The sequence below is a fragment of the Pangasianodon hypophthalmus genome, chromosome 29, assembly GCF_027358585.1.
Source record: "Pangasianodon hypophthalmus isolate fPanHyp1 chromosome 29, fPanHyp1.pri, whole genome shotgun sequence".
Classification (NCBI taxonomy): Eukaryota; Metazoa; Chordata; class Actinopteri; order Siluriformes; family Pangasiidae; genus Pangasianodon; species Pangasianodon hypophthalmus.
The window spans coordinates 4,872,553-4,889,847 of record NC_069738.1 but is presented as its reverse complement, the minus strand read 5'-3'; the positions used below and the strand labels follow the sequence as shown (position 1 = coordinate 4,889,847).

Sequence of the window (17,295 nt, the reverse complement as noted above, 5' to 3'; positions counted from 1 at the left end):
TCTGAATAACATCATAAGAAACTGTAAATCTACTGTAAAAAAAAAAAAAATTAATGAATTAATAAAATGAATTAAATGTTAATTTCACCTGTCTTAAATATTATATAAAATAATTTAGATATTTTGCAATTAAATGTCCATATAAAGTTTCCAAATAAATGTGTCTAGTTGGTAAACATGACATTTTTTTTATCACTTTCAGATGGACTTTCATATTTTATTCATTATTATACCTCAGCGCTGTTGAGTTCTTCATTCTGATTGGTCAAAAGGTGTTAATTAATTTGCTATAACAGCAGCTCTGACATTAGTTTGGCTCCAAAATCACAGGTTTATATTAATTTGCTCTTTGTAATATGTAAATGATTGTATAGTAACAACTTAAACGTAACTACGTAACTATAGTAAATTTAAACACAACTGTAAATGAATTACATAAAAATAAGTGTCATTGTTTAAAAAAATAAAAATTGCAGTGGCAAGTTGCTGTGGTATAAGAGGAATAAAACATTTTATTGTGCTGTTATAGGAAAAGCATTAAGTTCAGGGTGGTAAAAGTAAGTCTGCTTCATCACAACATTGTGTAAGTTGATTCTTTTCCTGTAACAGCACAACACACAGTGTTTTATTCCTGCACTCCTCAGTTAAAGACTTCTCATCTATGAGAAATTTGTAACTCGTCATGCCCTGTCATGAAACACGCATTACGGCAGAACAGTGTTTCCATATCAGAGAGGGAAAGTAGAATATCTTTGTAATGCTACGAAAACTTAACTCTCAAAAAAAAAAAAAAAAAAAAAAAAAAAAAGTTCTATGAGCGTGATTTAGCCTTACTGCGTATTTCAGTAATAGATGTTTTTGGTTCATGTGTTCATTTGAATGTTTTACAGTATAAATAGCAAACAGAAATGTAATTTACATACATGTTTAACATCTGTCTATTATGCTTATATTATAAAAGCGGTATAAAGCCAGCAGACAAGACAGTAATTTGTAAGATCGTAATTATGTGTGATAGTTAATCAGATAAAGATTTCAGCTGTGATGCAGTGACCTACATGACACTGTCAATATGCTGAATTTTCCAGTGGTCAAGTTTCCAACAGAGAGACAAACTACAAGTAAATGGTGTTAGAAATAGAAAAAACAAAGGAATAGAAAATTAACATTTAATTTAAAAAAACATCAATAAAGCAAAATTTCTGAAAATAATGATGTGGGTGTTGAGTCTAGCATTACAAACTGATTATCAGCACACACCTACTGTCCATAAATGGAGTATATTCAAAATGACTCAAGCATCGGAAAAGTTAAATTTCAGATCGTGGCTGGAAATTACAATCTCAGACAGTCAAAAACGGTGGAAATTTTGCTAAAACTACTGCCGAGATGAGAAAACATGTCTGTGTGGAAGCGTTTTAGTTGTGAATCGCAGATTATCAGCTTAGCGAGGCACAGAAAAAGAAGAAACGTGTAAACTGGTGTTTTGTTTTACCTCATAACTCTAAATATTTCAATATCTTATAGTGATAATTGGTGTACAGTATTACTGAGACATTGTCCTGATATCGGAGTGAAGATAACGTCCTCCATGTTGTAGGACATTGCTTTGCCTTCTCGAAGAGGAACACAAAAGCTTTTTCAGATGTCACCAAACTGTTTTAGATCCCTAGAAGACAAATGTCTTTACGCTGCTATCCAAAAGGGCTACGCTATTTTCTCAGGATCGCTGAACATTGCGATTTATCGTATAACCGATTCTCGTCACACGCCTCAACCACATAGCAACAAAGCCTCTCTCTTTATTTGTGAGTCTTTTCTGTCACTTTGCTGACATACGGCTGTCAGAATATGATAAGTTTCTTTCATTATTATATCCTTTCGGAGACGTCAAGGTTTGTCAGCTCATCTTTATTCGTTTTTTTTTTCAAAGCCATTTTGATTATCTTCATCTGCCAACTGTCAGCGCTCCGTCTCTGTGAGATCGGCGTAATATAAAGCGGGGTTATTGTGTGCCAGCTTTCTCAGCAGCATCTGTTCAGCACTAATGAGCTATGAAGTGCTGTGGCTCACTGGCCTACGAAGCAGGAAGGAGACGGAGACGAGAGCGAGAGGAGCCAACTGTTTCTCTACGCTTTCATAAGCACTCCACTGTCTTTACGAGTCATAACAGTGATGTTTATCAGAGTTAGGAAGTATAAGACATGGGATCAAACTCAGTCCAGTATTAATGTAGCATCTACACTTAACAGAAAGATGGCTGACTACTGGACGTGTGCCAGTATTAAAGGAAAACTCACACTGAAACACCTTAAATATGTTTATAATGAATTATACAACAGTTAGTTCCAGTCCACTAATTCGATTGGACGAGCGGCGTTGCAAGAGTGCTGATATTTAGTATAACCATACTGGGATGTTTCACTGTGTGTGTGTCGCTTTGCTTGTGTGTGTTCGCTACATAAAATTCCAGTTCTAGCAACAATCCCACTGAAACGGTTACTACAGTAGAGTTAGTGACATCATCATCAGGGGACATTTCATTAAAATATGAAACCTCGTCAGATGAAGATGAAAAGGACAAAGGGAAACCATTTTCACCGATACACCTTTAACAGGAACGTACAAATCAATGTTAGCTAGCTAGCCAGCTAGCCGATGGGCTATAAAGTGAGTGTGGCTTCTTCGGGATCTATTTTCATTCGCGGAGCAAAAATAAACACATTATTTGGCCATATTGTGTCTGAAATGTCACTAACCTGATATTAGTTTCTTATTTATGTAAAACTGGTGTACAAAAGCAATATTGCAGTCATGCGGCTGTGATTAGCACCTGCGTCGTACCTACGGCTGAATCGCAGCTGTTCCCGATGTTCAGTATAACCGCTCTCTTGCTGCTGCGAAATTGCTTAAATATATTGGGATGTGCTTAGTGATTCTGCTGCTAATTTGTTGTTTTGTGTTGTGTTTTCACTGTTCCACGTTAAGCACCAACACTATTTTCTAAGTGTTTTATTCCTTTTATACGACAGCAATTTACTGATTATGTTTTTTATTTATTAAATACTATGTGTCATACTTTTTGCCCATTTATATTTACATTTAATGCCTGCGAAACAAGTTAATTGGTCAGAACAACAGCACACAGAGATGTGTATGGAGGACACTCCTGAAACTGATTAAAAACTTCACAGTTTCTCAGGAACATGACAAGAGAAAAGAGAGGCTGGCGAGAGAGCGACTGTTTCTAACTGCTGTAATGTTTGTAATAACAGGGAGATTTTAAAATTTTTAAAAACACAAAGATTTTCCACAACATTAAATGCAACTATAAATGGATAAAAATTAGGATGTGTCGTTTTTTAATAAATAGAAATTGTAAATGCTGTTACAGGAAATTAATCCCCTCTGTCGTTGATTATTTTTCTATAACAGCATGCCCTGTTGTGGTTTATTCCTTACATAATCCCAAGAGTTACGTATTTAACACAGTTGCGACTCAATTTAAGACAAAATGGCATAGAACCATCCTCCTCAGCAAATCCTGGTTTCCATACAAGAAAAGAAAGTTGTAAGTGATAAAACTTATCCAACTGGAACGTATTCAGCTGTTTGGTGTCCTGGTCTCTTGCGCATGTTATCCCACCATGTTGCAACGAATAAGGAGAAGAAAAACAAGATAAGATAAGATTATATTTAACAGCGTTTAATCAGCGTTTAATGCTCAGCTTTAGTAGATGCGTTGTCAGTGATGATGATTAGTGATGTCCACAAGGCAGATGTTTATTGCTCACATCATGGCCTTAATACAGTTGAAGTTACATTTTGTTTAAGAACTAACATTGTCTTGGATTAACGTTGCCATGTTGGGGGAAAAAAAGAAGAAAGGATGCTTATTTGACAGCCCTTAATCACTATCAGTGATGTCCAGCGAGCAGACGTTTATCACTCACTCCATCATTGAACCAGGAAGCTCGATGCTGATCGATTATCAGTGCTTTTGAACAGAAACAATGATGCAATCGTTCAGTCTGGGTTACACGTTAAAAGAGCTGGCTTTCAGTCATCAGGGGCTTTGAAAGTACTAGACAAAGCATGGATTTTCAAATCGAACCCTTTTCACGTTCTTGTGAAACTTGTCAGGGTCAAGATGTTTTTAACATCAGCTAGAAAAAAAATCAAGTTAAAGACTTAATATTTTCACCTGAACTGAGAAATTGTGCCTGTTCCTGTAATGAGGAAGCCTTAGCTAACTTTTCGCCTTGAATTATTCACATCAGCATACAAGTTCACTTTTCCCATACCTTCAAATGTGACAAAATTGATTAAATTACTCTTGGCTTAGCTTCTTCTCTGTGTCTGGGGTCAAATCATACAAGCACGCCTGGAAATGGCATGCCAGGTTAAAGCTTTTGGCATTCTAGCTTGTTAGCAAGCAACTATGACTCTGTATACATTGCCTACAAATGGCAGATGATTTAGCTAAGTAGTTTAGCTACATTGTTCTAGTTGCTTAGCGCGAGGTAGTTAGCACGCTAGGTTTTTGACATTCTAGCTACGTAGTTAGCAAGTCACTCGGAATCCGTGTACAGTTAGATGGATGTAGACTTCCTACGTAACTGTTTCAGCTACATTGTTCTTGCAGTCAAAGTTGAAAAATTGCTTCCGTTGTGCTGCAAGAGATTTTAGAAACATTATAGACATTTTATAAACAGTCTAAAGCACAGATTACGCTTTTACAAATAGGGTTTGTCTGGATGTTTAGCGATGGAGGGAGGACAGTACAGCGAGATTTATTATCGCCAGGCAGTTCAGTCATCGCAAAGTATAAGCAACTCCGAAGACATAACTCAAATCTTTGAAATTTAGCTAGCTGTTAGTTAGCGAAGATTATGGTTTTTCTCTGTAATCGTATCGCTAACACTCGACCCTCCAGCTCACATAAAGGAAGCAGCAGATGAGGCGTCGTTGTGCTGATACAGCGGACTGGAAAAGAGAGCGAATAAGAAAAAAAGCTTTATTGCGCTGCAGTGTTTCAGCTCCTATTCATGTCTCGCTGCTGTGTAATCATTCCTCCTAATCTCATTTACAGATACAGCAAAACAAAGAGAGCGTGTGTGTGTGTGTGTGTGTGTGTGTGTGTGTGTGAGCAGGGATTAGGGGAACCCAGAGATCACTGATGGAGAGAATCACATCTTTCAGCGCATATAAGCATATTTTGAGAGTAAGATTTGCAGTTTTAACATGATTAATTCTCTGAATATAAACATAGGAATCAGGACATACATATTGAATGCTGCAGTTATAGATTAAAAATTAGAAACATGCATTTTAAAGTTTTTTTTTTACTTAGCATATCAAAACACTAAACCACAACAGTGACTGGCCTGCACCAATTTTTGGAAACGGACCAATCAGATATCACTTCATCAAAGGGTCAAAAGTGATTGGTTCTCATACTTCTATTTGTGTTTCTAGTAATTTCTAGTCATTTTTCATTCATGTTTCAGTACTCACTTTATCCTGGTCAGGGTTGTGGTGGATCCGGATGTGTGAGGTGGGATTGGATGGGACTCCAGTCCATCGCAGGGCACCCCACACACACACACACACACACGCACACACACACACACACACACACACTCATTCACAACTAGGGGGAATTTAGCATTGCCAATCCACATACAGAGAGTAACACATGCTCAGGATCAAACCAGGGACCCTGGAGCTGTGAGAAGGCAAAGTGCACCATGGTGCTGCCCAAGTTAGCTATCTAGATAGGTAATACTTTATTTTAAGGCTCAGCTAATTAGTTAGTTTTTTGTGCGTAGCTAGAATATCCAGTATATAATTCTAGCCAATTTCTGTAATGTAATAGCAGGCAATGTGCCAGCCATGTCCAGATTTTTTACAGATAAACCAATATGGTGGATAGAAGAATATTATTTCCAGGTCTGTGATGATACTTAACATATAAATCAAAGAGTTTCATTCAAGGTATCAGTGAAAATTCATGAAGATCAACTGAATGCTATGAAAAAGAAAAAAAACAGGATTCATCCCTCAGCAGAAGCATCCTCATCTCACTCTGTCTGTGTTAGCCAGATCTAGGCTTCATGCCACCGAGGCTGAGGCGTCCACATCCTGTGCCAAACAGCCCCGTCGTGTGATTGATGCAGTGTGTGTTAGTGTCTACACGGAGTCCAAATTTTATACATATATTTCTCACACACACACACACACACACTCACACACACACACACACACAGTGTAGAAATCACACTGACAGAAAATGTCCGGGTTTTACTTTTACCTCAGAGTCTTTGAGTATTGCTAGTTGCTATTTAACAGCTACAACCACAACTTAGCTACTCTAACAGTCAATTAATGTAAGAATTGTGTGAGTAAAATGATAATCTCCTGCTAATTTCTGCTAAAACAGAACAGTATATTGCCTACACCTTAAACTTCAAGCCTTCCTGAAGTTCAGAGTTTTCTGAATACAGCTATGAGCAGCTTAGCATCAGTAAGATTAGCTAGAAAGCTAGTTCACTAGGTAGCCACGTTGTTGTACACATGTGAATGTGTGAATGTGTTTGTATTTCTAAATGTGGAAAAAAAAGCGTGTGTGTGTATGTATATATATATATAAGTATTGTTTAATGGTGTTTATTTTATTTTGAAATCCATTTCAGTCATTGTAGTTAGCTTAGGAGAAAACAGGAAGTAAACAGCAAATGTGACAGTTATTTTTTTGTTCTTGCTTTTTCCTCTTTTGTCCCGCAGGAGCGTTTGAGAATGGACAAACGGAGTCAGAGGACAGAGAGAGCGAAGAGAAAGACATCTTGAAAGATGTAGAAACGACTGTAGACCAAGAAGCACAGGTCCCTTTAGACTCTGAAAACTTTCACATTAAAAATGAGGACGATTCCAGTGCAGGTGAGGCGGCCATGTTTAAATCTGTTAAAAAAAAAAAAAGTACATAACCATGAGCAAACCACAGTGTGTTTTATTCCTCATATACTACAGCAGTTTTCTCACAATTACATATTTTAATGTGTTAATTAAAGAAAGACACATTGTACTTTTAACGTTTTATATGTTATATATGTTTTAGATGTTCTAGCAGCTATAAACACTCGTTCCCTCACCATCATTCTCCTCAGTTATACCAATTATAGCTGTTACTATAGAAACGTTAACGTATCGTGACAAGGAGTACATTAATATAAACCTTCACTACTGTCAGAGCTGTTGTTATAGAAAATGCAGCAAGAAACAGCTTCTGACAATCAGAATGCATCAGAAACAGATTATTATTATTATTATTATTATTATTATTACATTTTATATACATAGTGCTTTTAACAGTGGACATTGTCACAAACATGGTGGTGAGGAAAAACTCCCTGAGACAACATGGAGAAAAGTTCAGAGAAACAAGATTCACAAGGGAACCGAACCCATCCTCATCTGGGTCACACTGGATAGTGCAATTATGAGTGTTTATTATATCATTAACATGAATGTTTCCTATAAATAATGTTTCCATTTGCAGTATTTGAGGGTTTTTTTGCAAACCGAAAAGGTGATCAAAGGAAATCAGGAAAATTTTAATTAAACAATACCTGGGCCCTTATTACAATATACAGACAATACAATGTTGTTTCACTCCAATAAAATTTTTGGTTAAACAAAATTCAAACTGGAATTGAGCGGTGTGATAAAACGCCTATTATTTACAAATATTTACATTACTTTTACCCAAACAGACTTATAGGTGAAATCCCAGAGCTGTGCAGTTGAAGGTTAAAGGCAGTGTCTCTTCTGAGATTTGACCTCACAACCTTCTGGATCTGAACTGATGAACCTCCACTGCTCACTAGCACGTCCCAAACAGAGTTACTGGGCCTAGTAAACATTAACAGCGTGTTTGTTGTTTGCCCTCGGAGAAAATCATCAGCTCTTTGAACTGAAATTCAATTTTTCTTCCCCGATCCTCAGAAGTGTTCATAATTTAACTCTCTGTGCCGCTTTTTATTTCTTGCTCGCATATGATGAATCTGCTCTTTGAAACGCCTCTGCATTTCCTCTTAAAATTGTGGCATGTGGAAATTGGAGTGTGTACACCTGTTTCGCCTCTCAGCGAGGAATTTTCAAAAGAGCGAGCAATCTTCCGCTTTTTTGTCTTGAATAGGCGGAAAGACGTACGTCTGCGTCTTTTGTTCTTTCTGAAAGGAATCCAGGCAGGCGAGCTCATTTGAGTCGGCACGCAGATTGTAATTTATTTTACGGTGTGCTTCTCGTTTCAGGGTGTGTTTCAGTTTTAGTTTGTGTTTTGTAGTAAACAAGAGTGAAGACGAGAATGAATTTTTATTATTCAAAGGTTTGAATATTTATTTCATAACAAATGTCTGTAGTAGACGAATATTTATTTTGAATATTTATTTTATAACAAGTGTCTGTAGTAGACATACGCCAATATTATAATTACATATCATATCAATTACCATGGTTTATGAAATCACCACGTTGTTGAAATTTGCGACATGCTTATATGTGTCTGTCTCATTGGGCAACATTTTGACCACACAGCAGATTTTTCGTTTTAAACTTTCACTTTGGTCTCAAACGGTCAACAGAATCATGGGATTTGGTGGACACTTGCAATGTGAGCAAAATAAGGAAGCTTAAAGACAGCTCTCCTTATTCTACCTACCCAAGCAGCCTCTTCAAGCCTCTTCCACTCTCAGAAAAAAGGCTACATAGGACTTTTTAGGGTTCCTCTAGATGAACAAGACAAGGAACCATTAAGAGTTCTAAAATTACGAGTGTAGTTATATTTTTTGTCCACATTATCACTGCTTTGCATGTTAAATAGTGTTACGTCACAGCGCTGTTGAATTCTGGATTCTGATTGGTCAGGAGGTGTTGATTAATTTTCTATAACAGCAAATCTAACAGTAGTGTAGCTGCAAATCACAGGTTTATATTAATGCCTTATCGTTTCTATAGTAACAGCTCATTCACAGTAACTTGTATGCTCCTGTGTGCAATGAATTTTGACAACATTCAATTTAACTATAAATGGATAAAAAGTATGATGTGTCATTTTGTAATGAATGTAAATTGGCAAATCGCTGCAGTATAAGAGGAAGAAAACAATTGAGGACATACTGTTATAGGAAAATAATCAAGTTCAGTAACTCCGCTTCACCACACCACCCTGTTGTTGATTGTTTTCTTATTACAGCATGACCCCATGGGTGTTACTCCTTACTTATCCTGTACATCCTATAACTTTTTATGGCACATGATTAATTTACAAGTTTATGTCGTCTTGCCTAAAATAGTGTTTGGTAATATGTGTGTGTGTGTGTGTGTGAGAGAGAGAGAGCGTGCGTGTCAGCACCAGAGGCAGAAAATCCTTAATCACTGTTTAATTAAGGAATCATCCTATAGCTTCATTTCGTTCTCGTGCTGTAATTAAACATTTCCAATAAGTTTAGTCACAGAGCTTAACACAGAGAGTGAGTGTGTGAGGAAGCACAGACATGTCTCTCTCTCTCTCTCTCTCTCTGTTTCTCCTCAGAAATCTCTCCATCCACACACACACACACACACACACGCACACACACACACAGAGCCACAATGAGGAAATGTAACTCTCAGACTGACTAGGGAACTTTGCCCCAGTTCTGCTCTTTTAGAGCTGCTTTAGGGCTGTTTTACTCCATTAGGGATCATTTAAGGCTACTTTAGAACTCTAGTTTCCTTTAGGGTTCCTTTAGGCCTCCTTTAGGGTGTCTTTAGGGTTCCTTTGGGTCTGCTTTAGGGTTCCTTTCAGTATCTTTAGGGTTCCTTTAGGTATCTTTAGGGTTCCTTTAGGTATCTTTAGGGTTCCTTTGTGTATCTTTAGGGTTCCTTTAGGTATCTTTACGGATCCTTTGGGTCTGCTTTAGGGTTCCTTTAGGCCTCCTTTAGGGTATCTTTAGGGTTCCTTTGGGTCTGCTTTAGGGTTCCTTTAGGGTTTCTTTAGGGCTGCTTTAGGCCTCCTTTAATGTATCTTTAGGGTTCCTTTGAGTATCTTTAGGGTTCCATTAGCTATCTTTAGGGTTCCTTTGTGTATCTTTAGAGTTCCTTTAGGTATCTTTACGGATCCTTTGGGTCTGCTTTAGGGTTCCTTTAGGGCTGCTTTAGGGTATCTTTAGGGTTCCTTTGAGTATATTTAGGGTTCCTTTAGGTATCTTTAGGGTTCCTTTACAGCTGCTTTAGGGTTCCTTTAGGTATCTTTAGGGTTCCTTTAGGGTATCTTTAGGGTTCCTTTAGGTATCTTTAGAGTTCCTTTAGGGTATCTTTAGGGTTCCTTTAGGTATCTTTAGGGTTCCTTTCAGTATCTTTAGGGTTCCTTTGAGTATCTTTAGGGTTCCTTTAGGTGTCTTTAGGGTTCCTTTGAGTATCTTTAGGGTTCCTTAGGTATCTTTAGGGTTCCTTTGAGTATCTTTAGGGTTCCTTTAGGTATCTTTAGGGTTCCTTTGAGTATCTTTAGGGTTCCTTTAGGTATCTTTAGGGTTCCTTTGAGTATCTTTAGGGTTCCTTTAGGTATCTTTAGGGTTCCTTTAGGTATCTTTAGGATTCCTTTGAGTATATTTAGGGTTCCTTTAGGGTATCTTTAGGGATCCTTTAGGGCATTTTTGTTTTCACACAGTTTAATTTTTGCTGAACTCTTTTTCCATGAAACAACTTACAGTTTAACCTTTGACCTCTCTGTGTTGAACAGGGGATGTGGGTGGAAGTCTGGAAACACAGAAGGAAGTCAGTGAAGGACATAATGGGAAAAACCCAAGCAGCCCGACTGCGTCAGAGGAGTGGGACGGCCCGAGTAAGTTCTCCTTCCATCTCTGGTGATGTTTTGCTGCACTGCTGATTGATTGATTTATATTTTCAGTTCAAAACTTAAAGTGCTTCACTTACAAAAGATGACATGGTCAAAACAAAGTGTTTATGATAACACACATTAAAGAATCAGTGTAAATAATGAAAAACAATCACAACAGTACTTACATAAGAATTACTAAGTCATCACAGTTTAATGAACAAAATGTAAACCTTTTCAAGACTTTTTTTTACATTTAGTCTTTTTCTAGATTGGGACTATGTTTCTGTGTTTTTCTGTAAACTTTACTGCTTTCTAACTGCATAAAATCTGACGTCTTTCTGCGATTAAACAATGCTTATTAAACTCTAAGCAGCGTTACTAATGATCTCCAGAGCCAAAGTAAATGCCTCCATTAGAGATATCACTCTTATCTGCTTTATATCACATCACCAGGATGAGATATGAAGCTGCTTTATTTCTCTCTCTCTCTATCACTCTCTCTCACTCTCTCTCTTGCTCTCTCTCTGCCTTGGAGCGAAACATGATTAGCTGAGTGAGATAGAGAGATTTTTTAAACAATAACGAGCCTCAGTGCAGTTTTTATCTGATTATGTTTTTTGTTCTGTTTCCTGGGTGAAATGTGAGCCCAGAGCTGTAATTATGCCACTAGTGTGTTCATTGTAGTTTTGTGTGTGTGTGTGTGTGTGTGTGTGTGTGTGCTAAATTTGTGCTTAACATCACATGATAAGAGATACATAGTTTTATGAGTGTGTAGCTGATTAAACAGTATTGTTTGTGTTATTATTATTATTATTACCCATGTAGATAAGGTAACTGTGGTTTCGCTCTTGGACTTTTAATTCAGTATTGCAGCTTGTTGTTGTTTGAGGTCATAAAAATAACTCTAGTTACTAGTTACTAGAGTTGTTGTCATGGTGACGAAATGGCTCAATCTCTGAGTTCCTGACGTTGCTACTGATTGGTTTCAGACCTGCAGGATCTCTAAACCGATTGTACTGATGAAGAAGCAGCATTTTGGGACAAACAGGAAATGGTTCAGGACAACTGGCAACTGGCACCTTGGAAAAAGACACCAAGAGAGAGAGAAGAGAGACAGCTAGACAAAGAAGGAGACAGAGACAGAAAGAGAGAGACAGACAAAGAGAGATACACAGAGAGACACACAGACAGAAAGAGAGAGACAAAGATAGACAGAGACAGAGAGAGACAGATAGACAAAGACAGACACAGAGACAGAAAGAGAGACACAGATAAACAGAGACACAGAGAGAGACACAGAGACAGAAAGAGAGAGACAGACAAAGAGAGATATACAGAGAGACACATAGACAGAAAGAGAGAGACAAAGATAGACAGAGACAGAGAGAGAGAGAGAGACAGATAGACAAAGACAGACACAGAGACAGAAAGAGAGACACAGATAAACAGAGACACAGAGAGAGACACAGAGAGACACATAGACAGAAAGAGAGAGACAAAGATAGACAGAGACAGAGAGAGAGACAGATAGACAAAGACAGACACAGAGACAGAAAGAGAGACACAGATAAACAGAGACACAGAGAGAGACACAGAGACAGAAAGAGAGAGACAGACAAAGAGAGATACACAGAGAGACACATAGACAGAAAGAGAGAGACAAAGATAGACAGAGACAGAGAGAGAGAGACAGATAGACAAAGACAGACACAGAGACAGAAAGAGAGACACAGATAAACAGAGACACAGAGAGAGACACAGAGACAGAAAGAGAAAGACAGACAAAGAGAGATACACAGAGAGACACATAGACAGAAAGAGAGAGACAAAGATAGACAGAGACAGAGAGAGAGACGGATAGACAAAGACAGACACAGAGACAGAAAGAGAGACACAGAGACAGAAAGAGAGACACAGATAAACAGAGACACAGAGAGAGACACAAAGACAGAAAGACAGACACAGATAGACACAGATAGACAGATGCCAATGTTTTTGTTTCTTTTCTGGGCTTTCCTATGAAGAATTCATGCCCACAGTTTAAAGGAGAAGCTGACCCAGCACTCATCTGCTACACCTACAGCTCACTTTAATTTAATGAATCATTTTATCTCCAAAAAAAATCGTGTCTCAAGATAAGCAATGTCTCTAATTATGAGGCTGTCTCCTCTGATGTCCTCCGTGTGGAAAAAAAGGACGATATTATGACTTGTTAAATAGTGTCATATTTATGTAATGTAGGCCTCAAATTGAATTCTGTACTTTTTCTGAGTGTATTTACAATTTTGAACACATGACACTGTGGTTACATCAAATCATCAGACAGTGATGCTGGAGTTAATACTCCTCCTCACTCAAGCCGATATGGAGCAAGAAAATGTGATTATGTTCAAGTTCAGAGTCATGCGTAGCTGAGACACGCCTCTGTTTCACTCAAACTCCGCCCACACGCGTAACTCCGCGTAGCTTCTGAATAGCATCCAGAGTTACGTCTGAGGTCTGAATAATGTTATGCTTATTTTTTAGTATTTACTCCTCTGTATGCGCACAGAACTCAACTCTGAATATGATCAATTTAAAACAAATACTAAAAATAAGGTAATAGAGTGCTGACCTAATTCCTATCACGTATCCGATAACATGCCTTGCTCTGAGCGTACATGCCAACTATTTGATTGAAATATAATACAGCTTTGAAAGAGTGAAGTGGATGAACTGGATGTTCAGATGCTCAGGTTTTAGTTCCATATATGGATTTTTCTCACACTTTCTCTCAGTTTGTGTCAGTGATGAATGAAATACAGCCTGCAGTGGAGACGCCTGTCAGCTGAATTAAAACACCACCTCATAATAATAAAAATGCTAATAATAATATAGATAATGACACTGATAAAAAGGCTAATCTACACTGAACAAAGCGGTGTGTTGCTCGCTGATTGCCCGTGTTGTCGCCATATTCAATTAGGCTGCTCTCGCTGGCGTATTAATCATCTTTTCAGCAAACAAGTCAGCATTAATTAAAGCGGAGCCGGCGGATAAAGACATGTTGCTGGATCATCATTCTGTTTATCAGCTGCGCACACACACACACACACACACACACACACACTGCCTCTTAGCTTGTAGGAGTTTTTGAGCTTCGTATTCAAAGTGTGCCAAAAAGAAACACTGGAATTTGTCTTTTTTTAGTTTTCGGCTGAAAGGATTTGAAAAGCGAATTAATGGAGAATGAATCGTGTTCTTTAAAAAAAGAAACTAGACCCAGATTGATGTACCACATTTGCTCGAATTTAATATTTAATGTTGCAGTAAATAACAGTGTTGTTCATACTTATTTAAAGTTTTTTTTTTTTTTTTAAATACGTTATTGTTTCTATGGTAACAACTTACACAGGGACTTGAATGCCGGACACTTCACGCAAACACATTTAAAAAAACGTTTGTAATCATTGATATGGAGAAACTTTTTATTTGTTTAGCATTTATGGAAGGAGTCTCCAGTGTCAGGGCTTTGTAACAGTCAGAGGAGTTTACGCTTTGCGGTTTCTCTGTAACAAGACAAGCTGCGTTTTTTTAAGAGAGATAAAAAAAAGAGAGAGGCTGGTGAGGGAACGAAAGTTTATAGCTACTTTAACATAAGTGAGAACAGGAACTAACTTGTTTCAACATTAAATGTAACTATAAACAGATAAAAAGTATAATGTATCGTTCTTAAATTTCAAAAATGTTAGTGTTTGCAAATTGCTGTGGTATAAGAGGAATAAAACACTTCATGGCATGCTGTTATGGGAAAATAATCGACTTCTCTGTTTCGCTCTGGTACACACCACACCACCCGGTCATGATTATTTTCCTATAACTGCACAACATGGAGTGTTTTATTCCATACTTGAGAGTGTGAGCAGCCACGTTAACGTGATATCATAAGCTGATCTGAACATCTGAGTTACAAGCTTTATTCAGACGCACTGTAATTTCTCTGTAATATTTCCTCTCCTGAACAGGATTTTCAGACAATTTTGAATTTCAGTCGAGCATTTCCCACACAGTCAGCACAGGAATTCCGGTTTCAAATCATGGATTTCTGAATAAACCGGATCGCCTGAGTAAAATGTATTTATTTTTGACAGACGGTGAAATGAAAGCTCTGTAGTGCACTCGAGCTCTGCGTGATTTTGTCGGATGAGTCCATCAGAAAGTCACTCCACACTCCCACAATCCTTTTCTTCTCTGGCTGCTTGAGTCCAAACACACCCAACCAGCCACATTAGACCGCCATCTCCTGCTCTTTTTTTCTTTTTCTCTCCATCCCTCCTTTCCTCACTCTCGAAGAAATCACAGCGGAGAGGCGAGAGAAGTGAAACCCCACCACAATGAGCCTGAGAAATATCAGAGTGGCGTTTTTTTTTTTTATGCCAAAGATGGGCCGTCTCCCAAATCCTCGCGCCCTATCAGACAAATTAAAGTAAATCAAGCATGAAATGAAGCAGGAGAGCCTGGAGATAAGGTTCCTTTAAGTCCTTCACCACAGATTAGACCGCTGAGAGAGAGAGAGAGAGAGAGAGAGAGAGAGAGAGAGTAAGTAGTGGTCAGGGGGTTGGAGAGATAGAGAGAGAGAGAAAGAGAGAGAGAGGAAAAGTGAGAGAAAGAAGGCAGAAAAAAGTAAAAGATAGAGACTGTTAATTTAGCACATGAAGGAAAGGAGGTAAAGTGGTCAGATATTTGGATGGAGAGAGAGAGCGAGACAGACAGAGAGAGAGAGAGAGAGAAAGAGAGAGAAAGAGTAAAGATGGTGATGAACTTCAAATAATGAGTGAACTCACTATGAATGTATGATGTTGTGCTTCAGTGAATTAGTCCACTCATTCTCATAGCTATTCTATTCATAGCTAATTTATCACAATATACAATACGTATAAAATCAAAGATTTGACCTTGGTTAAAGAGCTATTTAAGGAAAATGTGTGTTTACGTGAAAATGTATTGCATGGCGTTATTTTATAATATCACAGTGCGTTTTTACAATAGTAGTCATATTGTTAGTCTATGAGATCAATGTATTAGGGATGTAACCAAATAACAAATACATTATCTGTTTTGTTAAAAGAAAGTTTGCCAAAAAGGGTAGAGATGTGTGGGATCCGGCGAGACGCGACACAAAAGAAGCGCTAGTGGGAGGCAAGCAGACAGACGTGAAGCTCGTGGGGGAAAAAAGACCACGTTCACTTATAGCATTAATTTATTCATCCTTAGTAACTGTCTGGTTCAGGTCACGGTGGTTTAAATTAAGCTACCGGTTTGTTTCTATTTTGGGAAATAATACCAACAAAATGTGTTAAAAAATGATCACGGGCAGGTACAAACAAAAATAATAACTGATTCAAACTGAGCAAGATTTTAAAAAAAAACAGTTTCGCACACACCAAGTTGAGCAGTCATGGACTGGAGTGATGTAGCTGAGGTTGAGGAACTGTCAGAGCCAGAATTCACACACCATGCTGACACATTTCTAGCTCTGAGCGTTTGACAGTGTTTCGGTGGACGTAATGGTATGGTTCATATTTAATTCAAAAGAAAAAAATTTTTTTTTTTCTTTCAACAGTTCATCATCCAGATATCCCAAAGATCATGGGAAGAAGAAAATGAAGTTCTAATGAAACTCTAGTTCTTTTTATTTTCACTGATATTGAACTGATGAGGTCACTTTTTGACAGTATAACCCGTTATCCCAATTACAGACTGAAAGAAAATTATTAATTAAAAAGAAATACATTTTATGTAAATTGTTCAAATGTCCTTAACGTCCTCATGCCATGGCAGTTAACTAAACCAAATTGGAGACTAAATTGTCCTAAAATGTAGCAAAAGTAGGTTCTGATACTGAAACGACAGCAAATTATATTTGATTATTGCGTTTTTCTTGTACAAAATTATATTATTATCATTATTTTTTGATAAACAAAAATGCTTTTCCTTCTGTAAAGACTTAAATATCTGGTATTAAAGTGTAAATTTAATTTTAAACTCTGCTGTGCCTCTTTTTTACAGGAGAGCTGGAGATGGTCAGCATCGGAGCCGAGAAAGGCGTTCGTTCCCGTCAGGCGCTTCCTCCAGGCACCACATGGGGACCATTCGCTGGGAAAATAGAAAGATCCACAGGAGGAAATGACATCGTAAGACTCTTTTTGATGACTAGCTCACTTGCCATAAGGCAAAAGGTTATATGATATATCACATACTAGCACAGCGCTGTTGAATTCTCAATTCTCGAGTCATAATACTAATCCATTCTTGTTTATATAGTAACAGCTAATTTACAGGAACTTGTACAGCAGACAATCTACACGAACGGACAAGAAAACCTGTGTAATTGTTGATATGGTGAACTTTTCTGGTAAAGGAGATGATTTTGGAAG

General features: G+C 37.8%; 1 protein-coding gene across 1 annotated transcript in view; it reads left to right on the top strand.

The window, feature by feature from the left end:
- The window catches only part of zfpm2b (zinc finger protein, FOG family member 2b), a 37,955-nt gene that overhangs the window by 2,280 nt on the left and 18,380 nt on the right, over window positions 1–17,295 (top strand). Inside the window, exons 2-4 of the mRNA XM_026942398.3 lie at window positions 6,787–6,939; window positions 10,781–10,882; window positions 16,928–17,052. Coding sequence (XP_026798199.3) covers window positions 6,787–6,939; window positions 10,781–10,882; window positions 16,928–17,052 — 380 coding nt within the window. The remainder of the gene's footprint in view (window positions 1–6,786; window positions 6,940–10,780; window positions 10,883–16,927; window positions 17,053–17,295) is intronic.